This window comes from Mesoplodon bidens, assembly GCF_964165515.1.
Source record: "Mesoplodon bidens genome assembly, chromosome: 3".
Lineage (NCBI taxonomy): Eukaryota > Metazoa > Chordata > Mammalia > Artiodactyla > Ziphiidae > Mesoplodon > Mesoplodon bidens.
This window is the reverse complement of record NC_138178.1, coordinates 58,314,295-58,338,041: the sequence shown is the minus strand read 5'-3', so window position 1 is coordinate 58,338,041 and position 23,747 is coordinate 58,314,295. Positions and strand designations below refer to the sequence as shown.

Here is a 23,747-nt window from a genome sequence, read left to right as displayed (position 1 = left end):
GCTCCCTCCCAGAAGTGCAGGTCTCATCCCTATTCTTTTGTCTCTGTTTTTTCTTTTTTTCTTTTGCCCTACCCAGGTACATGGGGATCTTCTTGCCTTTGGGAAGTCTGAGGTCTTCTGCCAGTGTTCAGAGGTGTTCTGTAGTTGTTCCACATGTAGATGTGTTTTTGATGCATTTGTGGGGAGGAAGGTGATCTCCATGTCTTACTCCTCCGCCATCTTGAAGGTCTCCCCTTGAGCATATATTATTTGTAGATTTTTTAAAAAATGGCCATTCTGACCAGTGTGAGGTGATACCTCATTGTAGTCTTGATTTGCACTTCTCTAATAATTAGCAATATTGAGCTTCTTTTCATGTTGGCCATCTGCATGTCTTCTTTGGAGAAATGTGTATTTAGTTCTTCTGTCCTTTTTTTTTTTAATTGGGCTGTTTGGTTTTTTTATATTAAGCTGTGTGAGCTGTTTGTATCCTTTGGAAATTAATCCCTTGTTGGTAGCATCATTTGCAAAACTTTTCTCCCAGTCCATAGGTTATCTTTTTGTTTTGATGATGGTTTCCTTTCTTGTGCAAAAGTTTTTTCATTTAATTAAGTCCCATTTGTTTATTTTTGTTTTTATTTCTGTTACTCTAGGAGACATCCAAAAAACTATTCCTGTGATTTATGTCAAAGAGTGTTCTGCCTATGTTTCCCTCTAGGAGTTTTATAGTATCCAACCTTACATTTAGATCTTTAATCCGTTTAGAGTTTATTTTTGTGTATGGTGTTAGGGAGTGTTCTAGTTTCATTCTTTTGCATGTAGCTGTCCAGTTTTCCCAGCACGAGTTATTGAAGAGACTGTCTTTTCTCCATTGTATATTCTTGCCTCCTTTTTCACAGATTAATTGACCATGAGTGCATGAGTTTATTTCTGCGCTCTCTATCTTGTTCCATTGATCTATATTTCTGTTTTTGTGCCAGTAGCATACTGTTTTGATTACTGTAGCTTTGTGGTATAGCCTGAAGTCAGGGAATGTGACTCCTCCAGCTCTGTTCTCCTTTCTCAAGACTGTTTTGGCTATTTGAGGTCCTTTGTGTATCCATACAAATTTAAAACTTTTTTGTTCTAGTTCTGTGAAAAATACCATTGGTAGTTTGATAGTGATTGCATTGAATCTGTAGAATGTTTGGCGTAGTATAGTCATTTTCACAATGTTGATTCTTCCAATCCAAGAACATGGTATATCTTTCCATCTGTATGTATTGTCTTCAGTTTCTTTCATCAGTGTCTTATAGTATTTGGAGTACAGGTCTTTGCCCCTTAGGTAAGTTTGTTCCTAGGTATTTTATTCTTTTTGATGTGATTGTAAATGGGATTGTTTCCTTAATTTCTCTTTCTGATATTTGTTGTTAGTGTATAGAAATGCAACAGATTTCTGTATATTAATTTTATATCAAGCAACTTTACAGAATTCATTGATGAGCTCTAGTAGTTTTCTGGTAGCATGTTTAGGATTTTCTACATATAGCATCATGTCATCTGCAAACAGTGACAGTTTTACTTCTTCTTTTCCAATGCAGATTCCTTTTATTTCTTTTTCTTCTCTGACTGCTGTGGCTAGGGCTTCCAAAACTATGTTGAATAAAAGTGGTGAGAGTGGGCATCCTTCTCTTGTTCCTGATCTTAGAGCAAATGCTTTCAGCTTTTCACCACTAAGTATGATGTTAGCTGTGGGTTTGTCATATATGGCCTTTATTATGTTCAGGTATGTTCCCTCTCTGCCCACTTTCTGAAGAGTTTTCATCACGGATGGATGTTCAATTTTATCAAAGCTTTTTCTGCATCTATTGAAATGATCATATGGTTTTTATTCTTCAGTTTGTTAATGTGGTATATCATATTGATTGATTTGTGGATATTGAAAACTCCTTGCATCCCTGGGATAAATCCCATTTGATCACAGTGTATGATCATTTTAATGTATTGTGGGAGTCAGTTTGCTAGTATTTGGTTGAGGATTTTTGCATCTATGTTCATCAGTGATATTGGTCTGTAATTTTCTTCCTTTTGTGATATCTTTGTCTGGTTTTGGTATCAGGGTAACGGTGACCTCATAGAATGAGTTTGAAAGTGTTCCTTGCTCTGCAATTTTTTGGAATAGTTTCAGAAGGATAGGTTTTAACTCTTCTGTAAATGTATGGTAGAATTCACCTGTGAAGCCATCTGGTCCTGGACTTTTGTTTGTTGGAAGTTTTTAAATTACTGATATAATTTCAGTACTGGTAATTGGTCTGTTCGTGTTTTCTATTTCTTCTTGCTTCATTCTTGGGAGATTGTACCTCTCTAAGAATTTGTCCATTTCTTCTAGAATATCCATTTTGTTGGCATATAGCTGTTTGTAGTAGACTGTTATGATACTTTGTATTTCTGTGGTGTTGATTGTACCTTCTCCTTTTTCATTTCCGATTTTATTGTTTTTGGCCCTATCCCTTTTTTTCTTGATGAATCTGGCTAAAGGTTTATCAACTTTGCTTATTTTTTCAAAGAACTAGCTTTCAGTTTCATTGATCTTTTCTTTTTTCTATTTTTTTAGCATCTATTTCATTTATTTCTGATCTAATCTTTATGATTCTTTTTCTTCTACTAACTTTGAGTTTTGTTTCTTCTTTATCTATTTGCTTTAGTTGCAAGGTTAGGTTGTTTACTTGATATTTTTCTAATTTCTTAAGGTAAGCTTGTATCGCTATAAACTTCCCTCTTAGAATTGCTTCTGCTGCATCCCAAAGGTTTTGGATCATTGTGTTTTTATTTTCATTTGCCTCTAGGTATTTTTTTAATTTCATCTTTGATTCTTCAGTGATCCATTGGTTGTTTAGTAGCATATTGTTTAGCCTCCACGTTTTTGTAGTTTTTGCAGTTTTATCATTGTAGTTGATTTCAAGCCACAGAGTGTTGTGGTCAGAAAGGATGCTTAATGTGATATCAGTTTTCTTAAATTTACTGAGGCTTGCTTTGTGACCCAGCATGTGATATCTAGGAGAATGTTCCATGTGCACTTGAAAAAAATGTATATCCTGCTGCTTTTGGATGGAATGCTCTATACATGTCAACTAAGTCCATCTGGTCTAATGTGTCACTTAAGGCCTGGGTTTCCATATTGATTTTCTGTCTGGATGATGTGTCCATTGATGTAAGCGGGGTGTTAATGTCCCCCACTATTATTGTGTTACTGTTAATTTCACCTTACAAGTCTGTTAACATTTGCCTTATACATTGAGGTGCTCCTATGTTGGGTGCATATATATTTACAATTGTTATATCTTCTTTTTGGATTGATCTTTTGATCATCATGTAGTGTCCTTCTTTGTCCCTTGTAACAGTCTTTATTTTAAAGTCATGTTGTCTGATGAGTATTGCTACAACGGCTTTCTTTTGATTTCCATCTGCATGGAATACGTTTTTCCATTGTCTTGCTTTCAGTCTATATGTGTCTCTAGATCTGAAGTGAGTCTCTTGTAGGCAGCAAATATTTCCATCTTGTTTTTATGTCCATTCAGCCAGTCTGTGTCTTTTGGTTGGAAAATTTAATCCATTTACATTTAAGGTAATAATAAATATATATGTTCTTATTGCCATTTTGTTAATTTTTAAATTTGTTTTTATAGTTCTTTTTTCCCCCTCCTTTTGTTCTCTTGTGATTTGATGACTATCTTTAGTGTTATGTTTAGATTCCTTTTCTTTTTTGTGCGTATATCTATCATAGATTTTTGTTTTGCAGTTACCATGAGGTATTTGTTCAGGAGTTTAAATTTTTATGTGCTTAAGTTGCTGATCTCTTAATTTCAAATGCATTTTAGATACCCTGCATTTGTAGTCTCCTCCCCTCACAATTACTGGTTTTGCTATTATATTTTACATCTAATTGTTTTGTGCATCCCTTAATTGCTTATTGTGGGTACAAATGATTTTACTACTTTTGTCTTTTAACCTCCCTACTAGCTTTGCGCATGGATGATTTTCTACCTTTATTGTATGTTTACCTTTACTGGTGAGCTTTTTCATTTTGTAATTTTCTTGTTTCTAGTTGTGGCCTTTTCGTTTTCCTAGAGCATTTCCTGTAAATACAAAAAAGCATTTGTTGTAAAGCTGGTTTGGTGGTGCTGAATTCTTTTAGCTTTTGCTTGACTGTAAAGCTTTTCCTTTCTCCATCAAATCTGAATGAGAGCCTTGCTGGGTAGAGTATTCTTGGTTGTAGGCAGAAGAGGAAGTCAGAGGATTCCAAGCATGAGAAGGCATGGACGTGCTTTTGCTTGTTTGAAGACGGCAGGAGTCACATGAGAAGGAATGTGGGCAGCTTCTAAGAGCAAACAGCAGTCCCTGGCTGATGGCCTGCAAGGAAATGAGTACCTCCATCCTACACCTGCAAGGAACTGAATTCTGCCGCCACCTGAATAAGCTTGAAAGTGGATTCTCCTCCAGTACCTCCAGATAAGAGTCCAGCTGGTCCATAACTTCATTTACCCTGAGTAGAGCCCAGCTTAGCCTGCCCAGGACCCCTGACCTACACAATACAAGGTGAAGGAATTGCATTAAGAAAAACCTGGAGGGGAGAAGCATCCAAAGTCATGGAGTAGAAGGAGCCTAAGCTCACCTCCTCTCACAAGCACACCAAAATCAAAACAGTTTGCAGAACAACCATCACTGCAAAAGACTGAAACCTACCAGAAAAGATCCTCTACAACTAATGTCATAAAGATGGAACCACAAGGAGATGGGTAGGAGGGGCGGACTTGCAATGTAATCAAATCCCATACCCCCTGGGTAGGCAACCCACAAACTGGAGAGTAATTATATTACAGAGATTCTCCCACGGGAGTAAGAGTTCTGGGCCCCATATCATACCCTCCAGCCCAGGGGTCTGGAATTGATTAGAGGAGCCCTCAGACCACTTGGCTGTGAAGGCTAGTGGGGCTTGACTGCAGGAGCTCCAGAAGATAGGGAGAAATAGAGACTTCACTCTTTTAAAAAAATTTTTTTATATAGCAGGTTCTTATTTGTTATCTATTTTATACATATTAGTGTATTTATGTCAATCCCAATCTCCCAATTCATCCCACCGCCACCCCTGCCCCCGCTTTCCCCCCTTGGTGTCCATACGTTTGTTTGGAGACTTCACTCTTAAAGGGCACACACAAAATCTCAAGTGTCCTGGGACCCAGGGAAAAAGCAGTCATTTGATAGGAGCCTGGGCCAGACCCTCCTGTTGGTCTTGGAGGGCCTCCTAGGGAGGCAGGGGATGGGTGTGGCCCACCTGGGAACATAGACACTGGTGACAGACATATCAGGGAGTATTCATCTGTGTGAGCTCCTCTGGAGGCTGACAGTTTGGCAGCAAGCCCTGGCCCCACCCAACAGCCTGTAGGCTTCAGTGCTGGAATTCCTCAGGCCAAACAACAAACTGGGCAGGGACACAGCCCCATCCATCAGTAGACAGGCTGCCTAAAGACTTCCTGAGCCAACAGCACCTCTAGACACACCTCTAGTCAGGGCCTTGCCCACCAGAGCACCAAGATCCAGCTCTACTCACCAGGGGGCAGGCACCAGCCCCTCCCACCAGGAAGTCTGCACAAGCCTCTAGACCAGCTTCACCCACCAGATGGCAGACACCAGAAGCAAGAAAACTACAGTCCTACAGCCTGCAGACCAAATCTGCTAACATAGGCCATTCATTACCCTGGGACCAGCTTGCCCCTGGCCCTTGGGTGACAAGAGAGGAGTGCACTGCTGGGATACATAGGACATCTCCTACAGAGGGCCACTTCTCCAAGGTGAAAAAACATTACCTGCCATATACATAAAACTATCAATAGCAATTCAGACAAAATGATGCAACAGAAGAATATGTTTTAGTTGAAGGGACAAGATAAAACCCCAGAAGAACTAAGTGATGTGGTGATAGGCAATCTACCTGAGAAAGAGTTCAGAGTAATGATCATAAACATGATCAAAGAATTCAGGAGAAGAATGGATGCACAGAACAAGAAATTAGAAGTTTTTAACAAAAAAATAGAAAATATTAAGAACAAGCAAATATAATTAAAGAATACAATAACTGAAATGAAAAATATAGTAGAAGGAATTGATAATAGACTAAATGAGGCAGAAGAATGGATCAGTGAGCCGGAAGACAGAGTAGTGGAAATCACTGCCACCAAACAGATAAAAGAAAAAAAAATGAAATGAGGACAGTTTAAGAGACCTTTGGGACAACATCAAGCACACTAATATTTGCATTATAGGGGTCCCAGAAGGAGAAAAGAGAGAGAAAGGGCCTGAGAAAATATTTTAAGAGATAATAGCTGAAAACTTCCCTAATCTGGGAAAGGAAACAGTTGACCTAGTCCAGGAAGCACAGAGTCCCATTCACGGTTAACCCACAGAATACACCATGACACATTGTAATCGAATGACAAAAATTAAAGATAAAGAGAGAATATTAAAAGCAACAAGGGAAAAGCAACAAATAACGTACAAGAGAACTCCCATAAGGCTATCAGCTGATTTTTCAGCAGAAACTCTGCAGGACAGAAGGGAGTGGCATGATATACTTAAAGTGATAAAAGAGAAAAACATACAACCAAGAATAATCATATAAAGTTCATAAGTTCACACTTCAGTTTTAGTATTTTTTTCATAGATTTAAAAAGAGTTTTTAACATAAACTATCATATTGTCTGTAGTAAAGACAGTTTTACTTCAACCTTTTACAATCTGTATACCTATGTCTTTCTCTTGTTTTGTCACATTGGCTAGGACTTCCAATACAGTGTCAAACAGAAGTGATAACAGTGAAAATGCTTGCCTTTTTCTGACCTTAAGGCAATATTTTTCAACATTTCACCATAATCGTACTGTGTTAGCTCTAGGATTTTCTTAGGTGCCCTTTATCAGGTTGAAGAAGCTCCCTGCCATGCCAGTTTAAGATATTTTAGTTGTGAACTGATGCTCCCTTTTACTGAATGCTTTTTCTGAATCTACTGAGAGTATGACATGGGTTTTTACCTACACCTTATTATTGTGACAAATTTCATTGACTGGTGTTCTCATGTTAAATTGCCCTTGCTACCCTGGAATAGTTCTCATTTGCTAAATTTTATTTAGGAATATGTACCTATGTTCATGAAAGATATTGTTTTGCTGTGATTGCCTTTTTTGTAATAGCCTTATAAAGTTTTATATCCAGGTTATGCTGAACTCATAAATGCATTATGAAATATTCTCATCCTCTATTTACTGAAAGAATTTATGTAAGTTAGCATCTTTTCTTCACTAAACATGTGATAGATTTCACCAGTGAAGCCATCTATGCTTGGAGTTTACTTCATGGAAAGGTTTGCTATCCATTTATCTTTTAAATTATTTATTTATTTATTTGCCTGCATTGGGTCTTAGCTGCAGCATATGATCTTTAGTTGCAGCATGAGAACTCTTAGTTGTAGTGTGTGGGATCTAGCTCCCTGACCAAGGATTGAACCCGGGTCCCCTGCATTAGAAGCATGGGGTCTTAGCCACTGGACCACCAGGGAAGTCCTGCTATCAATTTATTTAATAGATATAGGACTATTCAGATTTCCTATTTCTTCTTGATTATATTTTGGTAAATTGTGGTTTTCAAGGAATTTGTCCATCTAAATATTCATATTTGTTGACATAAAGTTATTCATAATATCATCTCTTTCTTGATACTGTTGTGTGTATGTGTGTGCTCTCTATTTTCTTATTCAGTCTTGCTAGGGTTTTTTTTTTCCCCTAAAAAACAATTTTTGGCTATATGGATATACTTTATATAGGTGTATATTCTATTTTGATTTCTGCCCTTATTTTTGTTATTTCCTTCTTTCTGCCTGCTTTGGATTTTTTTAAAGTTCTCTTTCTAACATCTTGCATTGGGAGCTTAGGTCATTGACTTACAACTATTCTTCTTTTCTAATATATATATTTTGATCTATAAATTTATTTTAACATATTGCTTTAACTGCATCTCACTAATTTTGATAGGTTGCATTTCCATTATAATCTAAGCTAATGCTCAGATTACTTTATAATTTCTATTATAATGACTGCTTTGATCCAAAGTTTATTTTTGAAGTTTTTCCCTTAATTTCTAAATACTTGGAGATTTTTTAAGTTACAGTTCTGTTAGTGTGTACTAATTTAATTCTATTGTGGTCAGAAATAATACACTGTATGATTTTAAGCCTTTGAAATTTGTTGAAACTTGCTTTATGGACTGAAGTATGTTTTATTTGATAAGTGTTACTTGTACCTGAAAAGAATGTGTATTCTGTACTTTTGGGGTATAGTATTCTATAAATACTAATTAGGTAAAATTGGCTGATAGTATTGCTTAGATATTCCATTTTTAACTTTTCTGATTGTTCTGTGTTGAATTCTCCAAATATGATCGTGGATTTGTCTATCCTTTTACTCTGTCAATTGCTGCTTTATGCATTTTATAGCTATATTCTTAGGTGCACTGTTGTTGCTTCTTGTTGAATTAACTCTTATCAGTATGGAATTTCTTTATTTCAAGTAATAGCTTCTTGGCTTAAAGTTTGCTTTCTCTGATTATTTGATTATATATGATTATATTAATGTAGTCATACTTTCTTTGGTTAGTTGTTTAAATGACATATTTGATTTGCCTTTTCACACAAAACTTATTTGTGTTTTCATACTTTGGTGTATTTTGGCATGTGCTGTGTAAGCATCATATAATTGGGTCTTTTAAAAAAAATCTTCTACCAAGCTATGTTTTTATTGGGCGTTTTGTTCTTTACACTTACACTTGCTCTATTATGACATAATTAAGTTGGGGTTAAGTCTACTATCTTGCTATTTGTTTTCTATTTTTTCCCATCTGTTCTTTTCTTCCTCCCTTCATGCCTTCTTTTTATTAATCAGGTACTTTAATATTCCATTTTATCTTTTTTGTTTCCCTTTTACTGTCAATCTTTCAGCACTTAATCCTAGAATCTAAAAAGTGTATTCTCATTACAATGTACCTATCATTGTCACAAATAATGCAAGAATCTTACTACAGTTTATCTCCATTTATCCCCACACACATATTTTTATTGATTTTATGTATTTTATTCATTATTATTGTTAATAGTCAATAGTCTTTTATATTTACTGAGTATGCTGATGTAGGATCATTTCCCTTTAACCTGAATAAATATCTTTAAGGTTTATTTATTTATTTAGTCATGTAAGCCTGCTAGGGATACAATTTTGCAGCTCTTATTTATCTGACAACATTTTTTTTAACTCTCATATTTGAAGATTTTTTTTCTTTTCTTTTTGGTTTGGAATTATAGTTTGACAGGGTTTTTTTGTGTTTTTTGTTGTTTGTTTTACCTTTTAGCAGTTTAAAGATGTTATTTCATTGTCTTTCAGCATCCATAGATTTTTGTTAAGACATCAACTACTATTTTTATAATAGTTTCCCCAGGAGATACTGTGGCTTTTTTTCTGGCCACTTTAAAGATTTTCTTTTTAACTTAACTTTTCAGAAGTTTGACTATGGTGTCCTTAAGTGTGGTTTTCTTTTATTATCCTGCTCAGTGTTTGTGAAGCTTTTTGAATGTGTGTGATTTATCATTCCTTAGATTAGGAAAATTCTCAGGCATCAGTCTTCAAATATCACATATGTCCTGTCTCTCTCTCCTCTCCTTTTGGGACTCCAATTACATGTATGTTAAACCTTTTGCCTGTGACCCAAATCTGTCTCATACTTTGTTCTTTTTCAGTATTTTTTCCTTCTGTGTTCAGTTTAAATATTTTATATGACTATATCTGAATCTAGACTCATACTGTAACCATTCAACTAGTTCTTAATTGCAGATATTTCAACTTGCATTTCTAGAATGCCCATTTGATTCCTATTCTAGATTTAAATTCTCTACTGAAGTACTCTTTTTATCCATTTTGACTCCAATTTTTTTTTTTTTTTTTTTTTTTTGGTACATGGGCCTCCCACTGCTGTGGCCTCTCCCGTTGCGGAGCACAGGCTCCGGACGCGCAGGCTCAGCGGCCATGGCTCACGGGCCCAGCCGCTCCGCGGCATGTGGGATCTTCTGGGACTGAGGCACGAACCCGTGTCCCCTGCATCGGCAGGCAGACTCTCAACCACTGCGCCACCAGGGAAGCCCTCCAATTTCTTTAACATACTAAGTATAGTTATTTTGAAGTTTTTAAGTGACAACTTTAATATATGAATCTCTGGGTCTGCTTCTTTTACTACTTTATCTCATGATGATTTGGTTGTTTTTTTTTTTCCTCTGCATGTCCAGTGGTTGGTTGTGTGTTTGTGTGTGTGTGTGTGTGTGTGTGTGTGTGTGTGTGTGTGTATCCACTGGTACAGTGGTTAATACAGTGAAGAGGCTCTGAGTTTGAATCTTGTTCTGGCAACAAGTGTCTATTTAAATCTAGTCCTTACTCCTATTGGTAACACTGCTAGTTCATGGTCCTTAACCCTAGGATGTGGTCTTTCTGGGGTCTCCATTAATGTGTTAAGTATTTGTGAAGGTTTATACATTCTACATTACGCTGGACCTAACCTCTCATGTCTCCCCATATTGTGAAACCTCTGAAATCTCTGTTCAGCACTCAGCCTCCCAGAAATTGTCCTCTGCTAGGTCTCCTGGAGTCTTGCCCTGCTCATTCACATCTCAACAATGGGACAAGCACCTGAGGGAAATTTTTATGCAGTTTTGGAGGCCTTCTTCTCTGCAGCTCCCTTCTCTAAGGCACCTTCCTCTTCAGACCCAGCTGGGTTAGCAGGTCTGAACTTTGATCTCTGTTTCCTCTGCCCAGAGACACTCCTATTCTCTGCTTGGGCTGTATATCCCTATACTGGGATGAACATGAAGCTGACCTCATGTGCTTCCCTTTTCTGCCTTGGTTGCTGTCCAGTGACTTCGATCATTGTTTTACACAATTTATCTAGCTTTTATTATTGTTTACAGCAGGAAGGTGAGTCCAATGTCAGGTACTCAATCACAACCAGAGCTGGAAATTAAGAGATTCATTTTTTAAAAGGAATGAATTTAAGGACCCATTATGTTTTTCTTATCTCTAGCTGTAGAGAAAGGCTAAGCATAAAGATCCTCTTACCAAATGCTCCCACTCAAATTTAAATTCCAAATCGAAAGTCCTATGTTTTTACAGAGTTCCGTCCTTTATTTTCATGCCTCCCTTAAAACAATTAAGAGCTTAATAAAATATACTCATTCTAATCTTTGCTAAATTTTCTATTCATATAATTGGAGTGAAACTAAAGCATTTGCATATTGATTTTCATATTTATAGAGCATTACAGACAAAAAGTTAGATTTCTTAGCTCAAAGATGAGACACAGTAGTATAAGTGCTCAGATTTCCTTAGTTTTAGGTATAGAACATGATGCTTTGATATATGTATATATTGCAAAATGATTACCACAATAAGGTTAGCTAACATCCATCACCACAAATAGTTTTTTTTTCCTGTTATGAGAACTTTTAAGACCTACTCGCTTAGCAACTTTCAAATGTACAATACAGTATTATCAACTTTAGTCACCATGCTGTACATTACATCCCCAGAACTTATTTATCTTATAACTGGAAGTTTGTACCTTTTAACTACCTTTACCCATTTTCCCCTCCCCCCATCCCCCACCTATGGCAACATCAATCTGTCCTCTGTACCTATGAGTTCAGTTTTTTAAGATTCCACATATAAGTGAGATCATAAAGTATTTGTATTTCTCTGACTTCTCATTTAGGATAATGTCCTCAAGGTCGATCCATGTTGTTGCAAATGGCAGAATTTCCTTCTTTTTTTATATCTCACATTTTCTTTATTCATTCGTCCATCAATGCATACTTAGGTTGTTTCCATATCTTGGCTATTGTAAATAATGCTGCAGTGAACATGAAGGTGCAGATATCTTCTCCAGATAGTGATTTTTTTTCCTTCAGCTGTATACCCAGAAGTGGAATTGCTGGATCATATGATAGTTCTATTTTTAATCTTTTAAGGAAACTCCATACTGTTTTCCATAGTGGGTACACCAATGTACATCCCCACCAGCAGTGCACAAGGGATCCCTCTTCTCCAAATCCTTGACAACACCTGTTATCTCTTGTATTTCTGATAAAAGACATTCTAACAGGTGTGAAGTGATAGGTCATTGAGGTTTTGATTTGCATTTCCCTGATGATTAGTGATGTTGAGCACCTTTTCAGGTACCTGTTGGCCATTTGTATGTCTTCTTTGGGAAAAATGTCTGTTCAGTTCCTCTATCCATTTTTTAATTGGGTTCTTTTTGTTGTTGTTGTTGTTGTGTTGTTTATATATTTTGAATATTAACCTCTTATCAGATACACGATTTGCAATTTTCTCCCATTCTATAGGTTGCTTTTTCCTTTTGTTGATAGTTTCCTTTGCTGTGCAGCTTTTTAATTTGATGTAGTCTCAACTGTTTACTTTTAATTTTGTTGCCTTCACTTTTTATATCATATTCAAAAATCACTGCCAAGACCAATGTCAAGGAGTTTACCCCCTATGTTTTCTTCTAGAAATTTTATGGTTTCAGATCTTTGAGCTTTGTTGTCTTGCCTTTTGATGAATATAAAACCCAAAGGAATAAATATTGTGTACCTTCACTAAAACTGGCACAGACACAAAATTAGAGTTAAGGAGCTCTGTAATTCCCATCTCTCCAACAAAGTTGTCTTTTAAGACGATTCAATCCCTGGTAGGAGCCTAAAATAAAAGACAATTCCTGAGTAGGAGTCTAAAATAAAATTTTTATAGTAGACAAGCTTCTGTGTTATGGTCATAGAAACATGAACTTATTTTTGTTTCCCTCATGTTGGAAAGAATAAAGAAGTTACTTAGCAATCCCTGTTTCCCCAATACCCTATTGCTATTTATGTGACATTGAAGATCAAAGTTATTTAAATGTTTCAAAGGAACTATTTTCCCCCCCATTTCCCCATTGGTAACTATAAGCATGTTTTCTGTGTCTGTGAGTCTGTTTCTGTTTTGTAAATAAGTTCACTTGTATCATTTTTTAAGATTCCACATATAAGTGATATCATATGATATTTGTCTTTCTCTGTCTTACTTCACTTAGTATGATAATCTCTAGGTCCATCCATGTTGCTGCAAATGGCATTATTTCATTCTTTTTTATGGCTGAGTAGTATTCCATTGTATATATGTACCACATCTTCTTTATCCATTCATCTGTTGGTGGACATTTAGGCTGCTTCCATGTCTTGGCTATTGTAAATAGTGCCTCAATGAACATTGGAGTGCATATGTATCTTTCCAAATTATGGTTTTCTGTGGATATATGCCCAGGAGTGGGATTGCTGGACAAAGGAACTTTTAAAAGTAGAGTGCCCACTACGCTCATAGCATTTATTTAGTATATATATATATATATACACACACACACATGTGTATACATTTTATATATATATAATGCGGGGGTAACAAAAATGTGTCAAACATTATTCTTACCTTCGAGAATTTATTGTGGGAGGGGTAAATAAACATAGTACATGGAAGTAAGTGGTCCCTTGATACCCTTTACAGCGTTATGAAAGTTCGAGGAAAGATCTTATTTGTTTAGGTGGATCATAAAAGGTTTCATGATGCAGTGCCATCAAAATTGATCTTAAATTTGGGGTAGAATTTTGACTGATGAGGATAAAAAGGAAAGGGTATATAAGCTGGGAGAATCACATCAAAGATAGAAAAGAAGGGAATAGCAGATGGCCTGATTTGTCTGGAAATTAGAGATAATAATGGAAAGGTAGTGTGGGGTCTTCTATTTGGGAGATTAAATGCCAGTTTGTTGAGGGGTAGGCCACCTGGAACCAAAGAGGCTACTGTTGATCAAAGGAGCACCGTGACTGGAGCTCAGAAATATTCATCTAGTTATGAGAGGATATCAGGACATCAGGACCAATGCTGGTCCACCGAAGAGTTTCTAACTACCTGAGTAGAAAATCTTGGAGAATGTCATGATTTGCATAAAATTTAATTTATTTAAGGTAAAAGGCTTTCCTATACTCTGAAATGAGCCCTCTCTACCTTACTATTTTAAAAATAGTCTATAGAAAATATATGATAAATGCCCATGTTCATTGCAGCATTATTTACAATAGACAAGACATAGAAACAAACTAATTGTCAATGGATGAATGGATAAATAAAATGTGATATATATAGGATATATATAAATGTGATATATATTTTTATATGAATGTTATTCAGCCATAAAAACATTTTTTTAAATAATGTTCTTATTTGGCCAAATTAAAAGTTTGCAATCATATATTGGTCCCTAAAACACTTTTTTTTTTTTGCAATGTTATTGGCCAGAAAACTAGAAGCCTGGGAGCTACTGTTACATAGGGTCAATTAGAGCTGGTTGAGTACTCTTGGATAGAGTGGAGAAAGTGTGCTGAAGGAGGAAAGATATTTGGGAAATAAAACTTAGAAGATGAAGCAAGCACTTGGCTATGTGAGTCAACAGAGGACAATTCGAAGGGTGCCCTTGATAAAAACAGGAGAGTGGGGAGCATGATGGTATTTTGGTAGAGGTAGAGTAGGCAGAGGTTGACAGGGAAGATCATTTTAGTTGTGGAAATGTTCTGCGGATGTTCCTGTAGGAAACTGTTGAAAAATGTCCCTTGGGCAACTGAAATCAGTCTGGAGTTTGGGAGGGAGGTTCATTTATTGTTGAGAAAAGATATTTATTTTATACCTACTATGACAAGCACTAAATTTGGGAGGAAAGGATATATCTGCATGTCATTTATATAGACTCCCTTACAATGATCTTTTCATTAAGTACTTGTTACTTAATACAGTCATCCCTTGGTATCAGTGGGGGATTGGTTCCAAGACCCACTGTGGATACCAAAATCTGTGGATGCTCAAGGCCCATAGTCAGCCCTCTGTAACTTTCAGTCTGCATCCATTGATTCAACCAACGTGGTATTGTATTCTACTGTATTTATTTCTTTGAATCCACATATTAGTGGACCCGCAGAGTTCAAACCCACGTTGTTCAAGAGTCAACAGTATAACTCTTTTATTTCTGTTTAATGGTGCTTTAGAACCTCTAATTCAAAGATATATTGCAAATACAATGATAAATATTTAAAATTTACAACTGATCTACAAAATCATAAATGAATCAACAACTAAGACTGAAAAAAGTTTTATTAGTGTATTGGTTAGCCTAGGCTGCAGTAACAAATAAACAAACATGTAAGGGTACAGTATCTAAAAGTTTCTATCTTGGTCACACTCTGTCTCGTGATGAGCAAGTGAATACGTTGGTAGAACAGCTCTCCATAGAGGCCCAGGCAGATGGGGGTTCCACCTTCATGAACAACACATGGCATCTAAGGTCACTCTGTCACTTCCATCTCAGTCAGCATGCATTCAAGATTTCAGCCCTCCAAGTGGCAAACATTACTTCTACTCACACTCCCCTGGCTAGAACTCAGTCATATGGCCCAATTTAATGACAAGGGCAGCTGGAAAGCATAGTCAAGCTCTGTGTCTGGGAAGAAGAGGAAACGGATTTTGTCGAATAATCAGCTGTCTGCCACGGTTTGTATTAAATTGTCTGAGAAAGAGTTAAATTTTAATAAGTAAAACACTTGATCACGAAGAGCATTTTGTATGTCAATGAACAGAATCTTGAGCACTGCACCTCTGAAGAGAAGTTACTGCCATTTATAAGGAACTTCTATTCATGTAACAGTTAAACCATGCTTTAGTAGTTGTAAAAATGAAACAGCTGAATTCCTATAATGTTGTGCAGAGTCCTTGCAAGGGTATCATTTGCTTTTTCCAGCTGAAAAGCAGTCTAAGCTAAGTGACCTGAAATGATGGGGGGCAAGAGGCAAAAGGACAGCATCCCAAGATTAATATGTTTTCTATAAGCAGATCCTTTCCGACCTTCCTTTTTGTTCCCAGGAATATGAACCTCTTTGATGTGTTTGTGGTTTTTGCATTTCTTTCACCATCAGCATTTTTTCTTCAAAATTGTCCTTAAAGTGCCTGCATCCTATTCTGAACCCTTAGTCTATGACCACTTGCCTACTTCCAATAAATTTTTACTACATATCTCATACCCCTCAGCTTAGTTCTGCACCTGAGCCTGAAAATACGTTCACAGCAGCAGATAGAAACCCATCAGTCGTAATATATCACTACTCAAGATCTTATACCACAAGATATCCAGAGATCTTTGCATTTATTCATGACAAATGACTTGTAGGTCATTCTCATCTTTAGCATAACCCTTAGGACTAAATTCCTTGTAATGTAAAATCAATTATCTCTACTGGGCATCCTTCTTCTCAAAGTCTTAAAGTTACTACCAGCTCGGATTTGTTAAGTATTTCATTGACATCAACAATAGTACATTGTTTCTTCTGGCCTAGGGTCTGGAGAGGGAAGCATTTGAAAGGAAATCAAAGAGTTCAGATATTAGCTCTGTTTTAGGTTGATCCTAGATAGGTGATGCAGTCTTGTCTTAGTATGTTTGGGTTCCTACAACAAAATACCACAGGTTGGGTGGTTTACAAATTAAAAGAAACATTTATTTCTCACAGTTCTGGAGGCTGGGAGTCCGAGGTTAGGTGCCAGCACGGTTGGGTGAAGGCTGTCTTCCAGGTTGTAGATTTCTCACTGTGTCCTCACATGGCAGAAAGGCTAGGGAGCTCTGTGGGGCCTCTTTAATAAGGGCACAAATCTCAATCATGAGGGATAAAGATTTAGTCACCTCCTGAAGGAGAAGGCCCCACCTCCTAAACCCAACACTTTGGGGATTAGGATTTCAACACATGAACTGTAGGGGGAGGTACACAAACATTCAGACTATAGCAAGTCTCTTCCTCGTAAACAGCAGTGAGCAGGGGAGGAGCTCAGACAAGGCTAATTTGGATCATTAGGAAACCTTCAGAGTATGGTTTAATCAGAACACTTTAGTGGATTTTGCTTTTGGTCACCTAGCATCAGAATACTCTTTGGGCAGAATCCTAAAATAGATGGGAGGCAGGGTCACACACCCCACTGTAGGAGCTAAAGGGGTCAGATAATCTTTTCCCCTGACAGCTGGAGCATCTGCAAATATTCCTGCCAAGGAAGGGCTCTGAAGCTTGAGAGAGTGACACAAAAATGAAGGCTCCTGAAAGATCATTCGCGGCAATGGAGGGGTGCAGAGTCCACAGCCTAGAGCTGACTTCCAAGGTATGGGGGTCTTCTGTAGACTATACCTGGAGTACCATCTTGGCTGCTCCAGGCTGCCCAGCTTCCCACTTCCTGTTCTTTTCCTGTACCTTGTTCTTTGGTTCGTGACAGCCTTATAAGAAATTGCCTACTGTTTGTATCAGTCAGGGAAAGTTTCCATTGTCTGCAACTAAGAAATCCTACTAGCACAAACATCCCCCAAATCTGTTATACCTGTATTTTCCATTAAAATAACTTTTTCTTATTGCAAAAATTATTTATCAGCTGAAAAACTTAGAAAATATAGACAAAAACAAAAAACAGTGTAACCTCATCACCCACAGAGAAACTTTGTAAAAAAAAATTTTTAACATTTTCTGGTGCATACTCTCCTAGACTTTTTTCCTGGGTATGTATATATATATATATATATATTCTTTGTTTCTTTCTTTAGCTATTATAAAAAGTGCTACCACATTGTGATCAACGTGCTCGCTATTTACCTGCTATTCTGCCTCATCTATAGCTTTGCTTCTGCTCATGAACGTGAATATAGACATGAGTTGGTCCAGCCTAGTGAAAAGTATTTGTCACCCTTACTCAAGTTGCCTTTGAATAAACATACGTAGAAGTGATATAATTCTCTTATACAATAAGGCATACAAAATGATTTCAGAGGGCAGTGTTCCTTTGCTGGGTAAGAGTCCTCATATGACTCACTTGGTCAAGTGCATTGGGTGTAATTTTTATATTCAAGTTGCTAGAATTCAGAATTTTCAGAGGAAGTTCAGGTTATAGGTATACTCTCCTGAGGACCTAATATTTCCACTAGAAATAATTTTTAAATTACTAGTTTCTCAGAATGCATTAAATTCATCTCTAAGAATTGTAGTATTCATCTCTAAGAAGAATTACATATAACTAATTATATGTACAAATAATAACTGCCATGACAAAATAGGTAATCTGAGAGGACAGTTTTACCAGGCATGCTTAAACTTTATAAACACTAGTTGCAGATAGTAAATATATTAAAAGCTCTTAGAAAATCTGTTCTCTACCTCTTCCATCTTAATAGACTTTAGTACTCTTTTCTTCATAGAGGTAAACTTCAACCCCAGATTAAAATGAATTAGTAGATTCTAAATTAATTGCATTTCTATTTTTTCAACCTAGGTTGTCCTCAGTCAGTCTTATTCTATGGCTCCTCATCCCACTATTTGTCTTTAAGGCATCTATTTTTTTTCCTTTATAGCCATAATTACTACTAAAAATAAGAGATTATAGCTATGGTTTTCTTCCTGGTGAGTGGTATACAAACTTTCCTCTTATTGCTACCCCCAAATTACCCTCAATAAATATATTTAAGAGACAGACTCACAAAATTTCTAGTGAGTTTCTAACAAGTGTGTAGATGATAGGTATTTTTCTATCTATAAGCTATCTTTAAGCTGCTTTTATGATTTTTACTATTAATTTTAAAAATCACATATAATGACTATTTTCATTATATATTTCATAATGACATTGCTTTTTCTCCATGATCAATGCATTGATAAGGTAACTATTCAATAATTTGAAAGATAAAGTCATCCAATGCTTTATTAAGCAAAAGAATTAAGAATGGTTAACTTTTTAAATCCTGGACCTCAACATGCCTTTGCTATTCAAATCAAAATGCAGTAGTCTTCACATTCGTTACTACGAATTTCAAAAGAACAATCTACATTTTTAAAAAACAAGAGGAAAAAAAAGAATAATCTACATTTCTAAAAGCTATTTATATAGAAAGACAAAAGAGAACATAATTAAGCTGGAGTCTTTCCATATCATTGTCTTTTGGGGTCCAGGCAGCAGAACCATGATGTAGGTGAAAAAGTACCATGGCCAGGTTCCAGTGTATGTGATTCAAGCTGAAGAACAAAAAGCTGAACTTGTGAATACATTAACTTGACTCATAAAAGGATGCTAACCAGAGGTCTCCATCTTTAGAGACCAAACAAGGGCAAATAAGTTAAAATGGCAGCAACATCAATGTGGGTTATTTATAAAACAGTGTTTTCCAAAATGTATCAAGAGGCTAAGGACACCCATTGCTCATACCTTTAAAGAATAAGATGGGCTGCTCATTTGTTTGGAATGGTTCTTGAAGGAAAATATTCTGTAAGGCAGGAAGATATCTCTCCTTACTTGAAGGCCATCTTTCTCCCTAGGGGCTCAAACCTTTGAACTGTATCTCATTTATTCTTCTCAGTGTGAACCAAATCCAGTTCTGCAAGTTACAGACTCTACATCTTTCATAACCTAACTCCCATTGTAGACTCTCTCAGGAGTTAGGAACTCATCCTCTTCCCACTCCACCTCAAAATTCAGCCCATATTCCTTGATATGGGGCTTCTTTTCTTACTATATGTCTGATATTCAGAGACATTCAAGGGCATTTATTTCCTATAATATGCAATTAAGTGCAATTTAAGAAACAACTCTGTAAAATAGGGACTGTAAGGGCAGTGTTTGTTGTTTGTTTGGATGTTTGGTTAAGTAGCCTGGGGCAAATGGCTCAGCTTTGGCTGAGCTATATTCCTATTTCCTTTTGATAATAACAAAAATCAAAATCACTAAAATTTTCTGAGAAATAAACTACAAAGAAATCTATTTGTGAGAGTGAGAGAAAAATTTCTTCTTTCAAAGTATGTTGGTAAGATGGGAAGTTAAGTATTCAATTGGCTAAATACACTTTTTGGATATTTCAGCTTCTGTAATGATTGACATCCAGTGAAGCCTTCTTTCAATTTTCTAAAACCAGTACAAAAGCTGTTATCTAAAAACAACCGTTAAGTTTAATATTTTGAGTAGTAATCAAGTCATGACTTTTTCCATTCTAATTTGTTCCTGTACATTTTCTAACGGGGGGGTTTGGGCTTCCAAGTCATCCTCTCCAGTCTTTGTACGATAAAATGAGCTATTTGCTTCCCTTTAGCAGAGCTGGATGGGGGCTATCTCTGCATTTGATTGGCTGGCTTTTAAAGGATTACTTCTCTGGAAAGGTACCGTGCCATATCACATTGCTAGCGGCGTGGACTTAGTTGTGGTTAAAATTTTAAATTGAAGATGAGCATTTACCACCAGAGAGAACATAAACTTCAGGACTCCTGTGCTATATAGATTCTAGCCATCATATTGGCTAAATGTTTGATGAAGAGCTCTGTTTTGAAACAACCTTAAATACCATATCCAGAAATAACAGCTGACTCTGGTAGAGAGGAAATTTGGGGTCCCTGTATGTTTTATAACGAAGCCAATTTTAAAAAGAATAAATTCCAGCTACACAAATTGACCTCAATAAGATTAACAAAACTGAGGAAGACTGATGTCAGCTAAGGCAACAAGTCAAATAAATTACCCCATACTATTTATACACAGATGAAATAAAACAATGGCTTTCTATTTTTATTTTTCACTTCACAGCTACTCAAAGAGTATACATGATCACTTTTCCAATTCCACTTAATATTTTGTCTGAAAGAAGAATTTACTGAGTAAAATGCTTAGTTGCAGGATTTCACATTTGCAATCCATCGGGTTACAATATTGAAGTTACTACAGTTTCTTCCCCAGTGTAAGCATTCTGTATGTGCCTTTTATTTACATTCTGTCACTTTTTATTTCCTCCTAAACTTTGTATGCTCAAGAATGAAACTGTATTGGTGTTATGTAACAATATTTCAAACTTACCACATACATATTGGTTTATCTCTCCCTTGAACCCATGTCCCTGAAAAATAAACACAATGTATGCAAAAGAACTACCTTGGAGTGCATGAAGAAGAGTGTAGACGTGTAGAAATAAAAGAATCGAAAAACAGTTGTGTGGAGGTGTATCTGTCCTGTTGACAACAATCCCCATGATTTGTTAACAGACATAGGCAGCCAACGTAGTACACAACACTGTCCTAGAACTGGACATAAGACGTTGTTAACCAAGTGGGAATTAAGGCTTTAAGGTCTCTTACAACTCATGTGATTCAAAAAACCGAAAGCAAGCAAACCGTAAAACTTGGAGAAAGTGCTCCAAATAGAGCCTCTTTGGCAGCCCAGATTGAACCAAATGACTCAGGTGGACAACTAAAATAAACTGTGCGCCGTTTTCTTTCACTAGGTCTATAAAGCCCATAAATTATGTTCGGTCCAGAAAACAAGGAGTTACTAGCACCTTCCCTTTCCATTTTTTAAAATATTCAATATATTCAGCATCAATTCTTAGTCCATGGTCTTCACTCATTTATTGATTAAACAAAACCCCGGGTGCCTCTTGGTGATCACTCCTTCCAAGCTGACATGCAAACTGAAATGCCTCACCATGGAGAGGGTCGAGACCGCAAGGCAAGTCATCCAGAAGTGGACACATCTTGCTATTTATTTACTTATGTATTCAAGGGGCTGCGATGGCCACGGCTGGACTACGACGAGGCGGGAGGCGAAGGGGCGCGCGGGCTGTGAGCCGCAGCCCGGGGGTGGGAACCCGCAGAGGAGATGGGGAGCAGCAGCCACGCTCCACTAGCTCTGCCCGCTGGACCCAGAAAATGACCAGCCCCTCCCCCCACCGCTCCCTTGACCCCTCCCCTCTTTCCAGGCCTTTCATCCGCCCGCCCGCCGGGCAGTCCGCGGCCCCCAGACCTCTCGCCGTCTGCCTCTTTCCACAACCCGGTCGTGCGGCGCGGTCAGGCCCGGGGCAACCCCACGAAGCCCATGGCCCGGCGAGGACCCCGACCCCCTGCCCCTCCGGCCGCGCCCCTCCCTTTCGTATAACGCACCTGCAGCCCCGCCCCCGGCCAAACGCTGAGGCGGCGGCGGGCTGGCGAGGCCGGGCGGCTCGGCCCTCCAGGCACAGTCACCTTCCCTTCCCCCTACATTCCGCCCACCCCCCTTGCTCAGCCGCCGAGCTGCCGCCGCGCTCCTCAGCCGCCCCGAAATCTAAAGGGGTCCGTCTCCGGCACCACAACCAAATGGCTGAGCCTCCCTGGCCGGCTGCGCAGCCCGCCCATTGGTCCCTTCCCCCCCGCCTCCGCCACCATTCGCTGTTGCCCGGAGACCCTCGGCGGCGATTGGCTATGCCTGTTGCCACTCTTCCCGGCTGCCAATCCCGCCTCCACGGTGATCAGGTTAGTGTGCGCCGCGGGTGCTGGGGGCTCGAGAACCGAGCGGAGCTGGTTGAGCCTTCAAAGTCCTAAAACGCGCGGCCGTGGGTTCGGGGTTTATTGATTGAATTCCGCCGGCGCGGGAGCCTCTGCAGAGAGAGAGCGCGAGAGATGGACATGGACAAACGGATTCATTTAGAGCTGCGGAACAGGACGCCCTCTGATGTGAGCATTTGCCAAAAATATCTCTGTCGGTCCATTCTCCTACTTTGTGTGTGTGTGTGTGTGTGTGTGTGTGCGTTGGGGGGGAGGCACTTTTTTTTGAGGGGGCGCCCGGGAGATGTGGGTTTGGGGGTCGGACTGCAAATGAATTGCAAGGTTGGGGGGTTGCAGTGCCATCCGAGCATGTTCCGGCTGCCGCCGCCGCTGCCCTTGGTGTGTGACTACCTGTGCGTGTGCTCCCGCGTGTGCGAGTGTGGGTGCGAGAGTGTGCACCCATCGGGGGCCAGCGGGCGCACGCGTTTGGGTCGGAGAGAATGAGGCAAAATAACCCTCTGAGCTCGCTGCTCCCGTGACTCCGTCTGAGGGAAAGATTAACAAGAGAGGAGGAGGAGAGGGGCTGCCTCCTGGATTTAACAACAAAAAAAGGGGGTTTTATATTTTATAAATGAATCCCCCCTTCCACCCCCCTCCCGCGCCTTCCCCCTCCCTTTCTCTCTCGCTCGCTCGCTCGCTCGCACACACACAATAAGTTTTGGGCTTCGCGAGTCCGGTTTAGTTTCTGATAAATGTGGGCCGAGGCCCCTGGGGAGAGCGCGTGGGGAGGGGGCTGCAGTGGAGTTGGGAATGGCTCGAGTTTAAAGTGCGTCTTCATTTCTTTGCAGTGATGAGGCGAGAGACGGGGGAGCCATATTTGTAACTTTGTAGTGTTCGTGAACGCGCCCTTTCTCTCCCTCCCTCCCTTTCTCTGCCTCCCTTCCTCTCCTCCTCTTTCTCCCTCACTCTTTCCACCCCACCTTCGGGCCAGATGCTGATGTTTCTTCCTTTCCTTCCGAAGGGAGGATAAATTGGAAGACGGGGGGAGGGATTTTCGAACGTGCAAAGGCACAGATAATCCCCGCGCCTCCCCACCTCGCGCGATCGCTACTGCAAGTTACCCAAAGGCTACGTCCCGGTCCCCCCTCTCCCCTGCTCCCTCCGGCCTCCCTAAGATGCTAGCCTTTGAGCCCTGGCGCCCCCCGGCCCCGACCCCCGGCCCGTCTTTCTCTAGGGTGGGCTCCTTGGCAGCCATTCGGCGCCCAGTTAATAAATGGGCCC

General features: G+C 38.8%; 1 protein-coding gene and 1 long non-coding RNA gene across 2 annotated transcripts in view; one reads left to right on the top strand and one right to left on the bottom strand.

Moving 5' to 3' along the window:
• The window catches only part of LOC308614812, a 100,264-nt gene that overhangs the window by 75,121 nt on the left and 1,396 nt on the right, over nt 1-23,747 (bottom strand). The gene's annotated exons all lie outside the window — the stretch shown is intronic.
• Nucleotides 22,471-23,747, top strand: part of ANP32A (acidic nuclear phosphoprotein 32 family member A) — a 38,510-nt gene continuing 37,233 nt past the window's right edge. Inside the window, exon 1 of the mRNA XM_081229548.1 lies at nt 22,471-22,655. Within this exon, the coding sequence (XP_081085674.1) occupies nt 22,602-22,655 (54 nt within the window). The 5' untranslated portion in view covers nt 22,471-22,601. The remainder of the gene's footprint in view (nt 22,656-23,747) is intronic.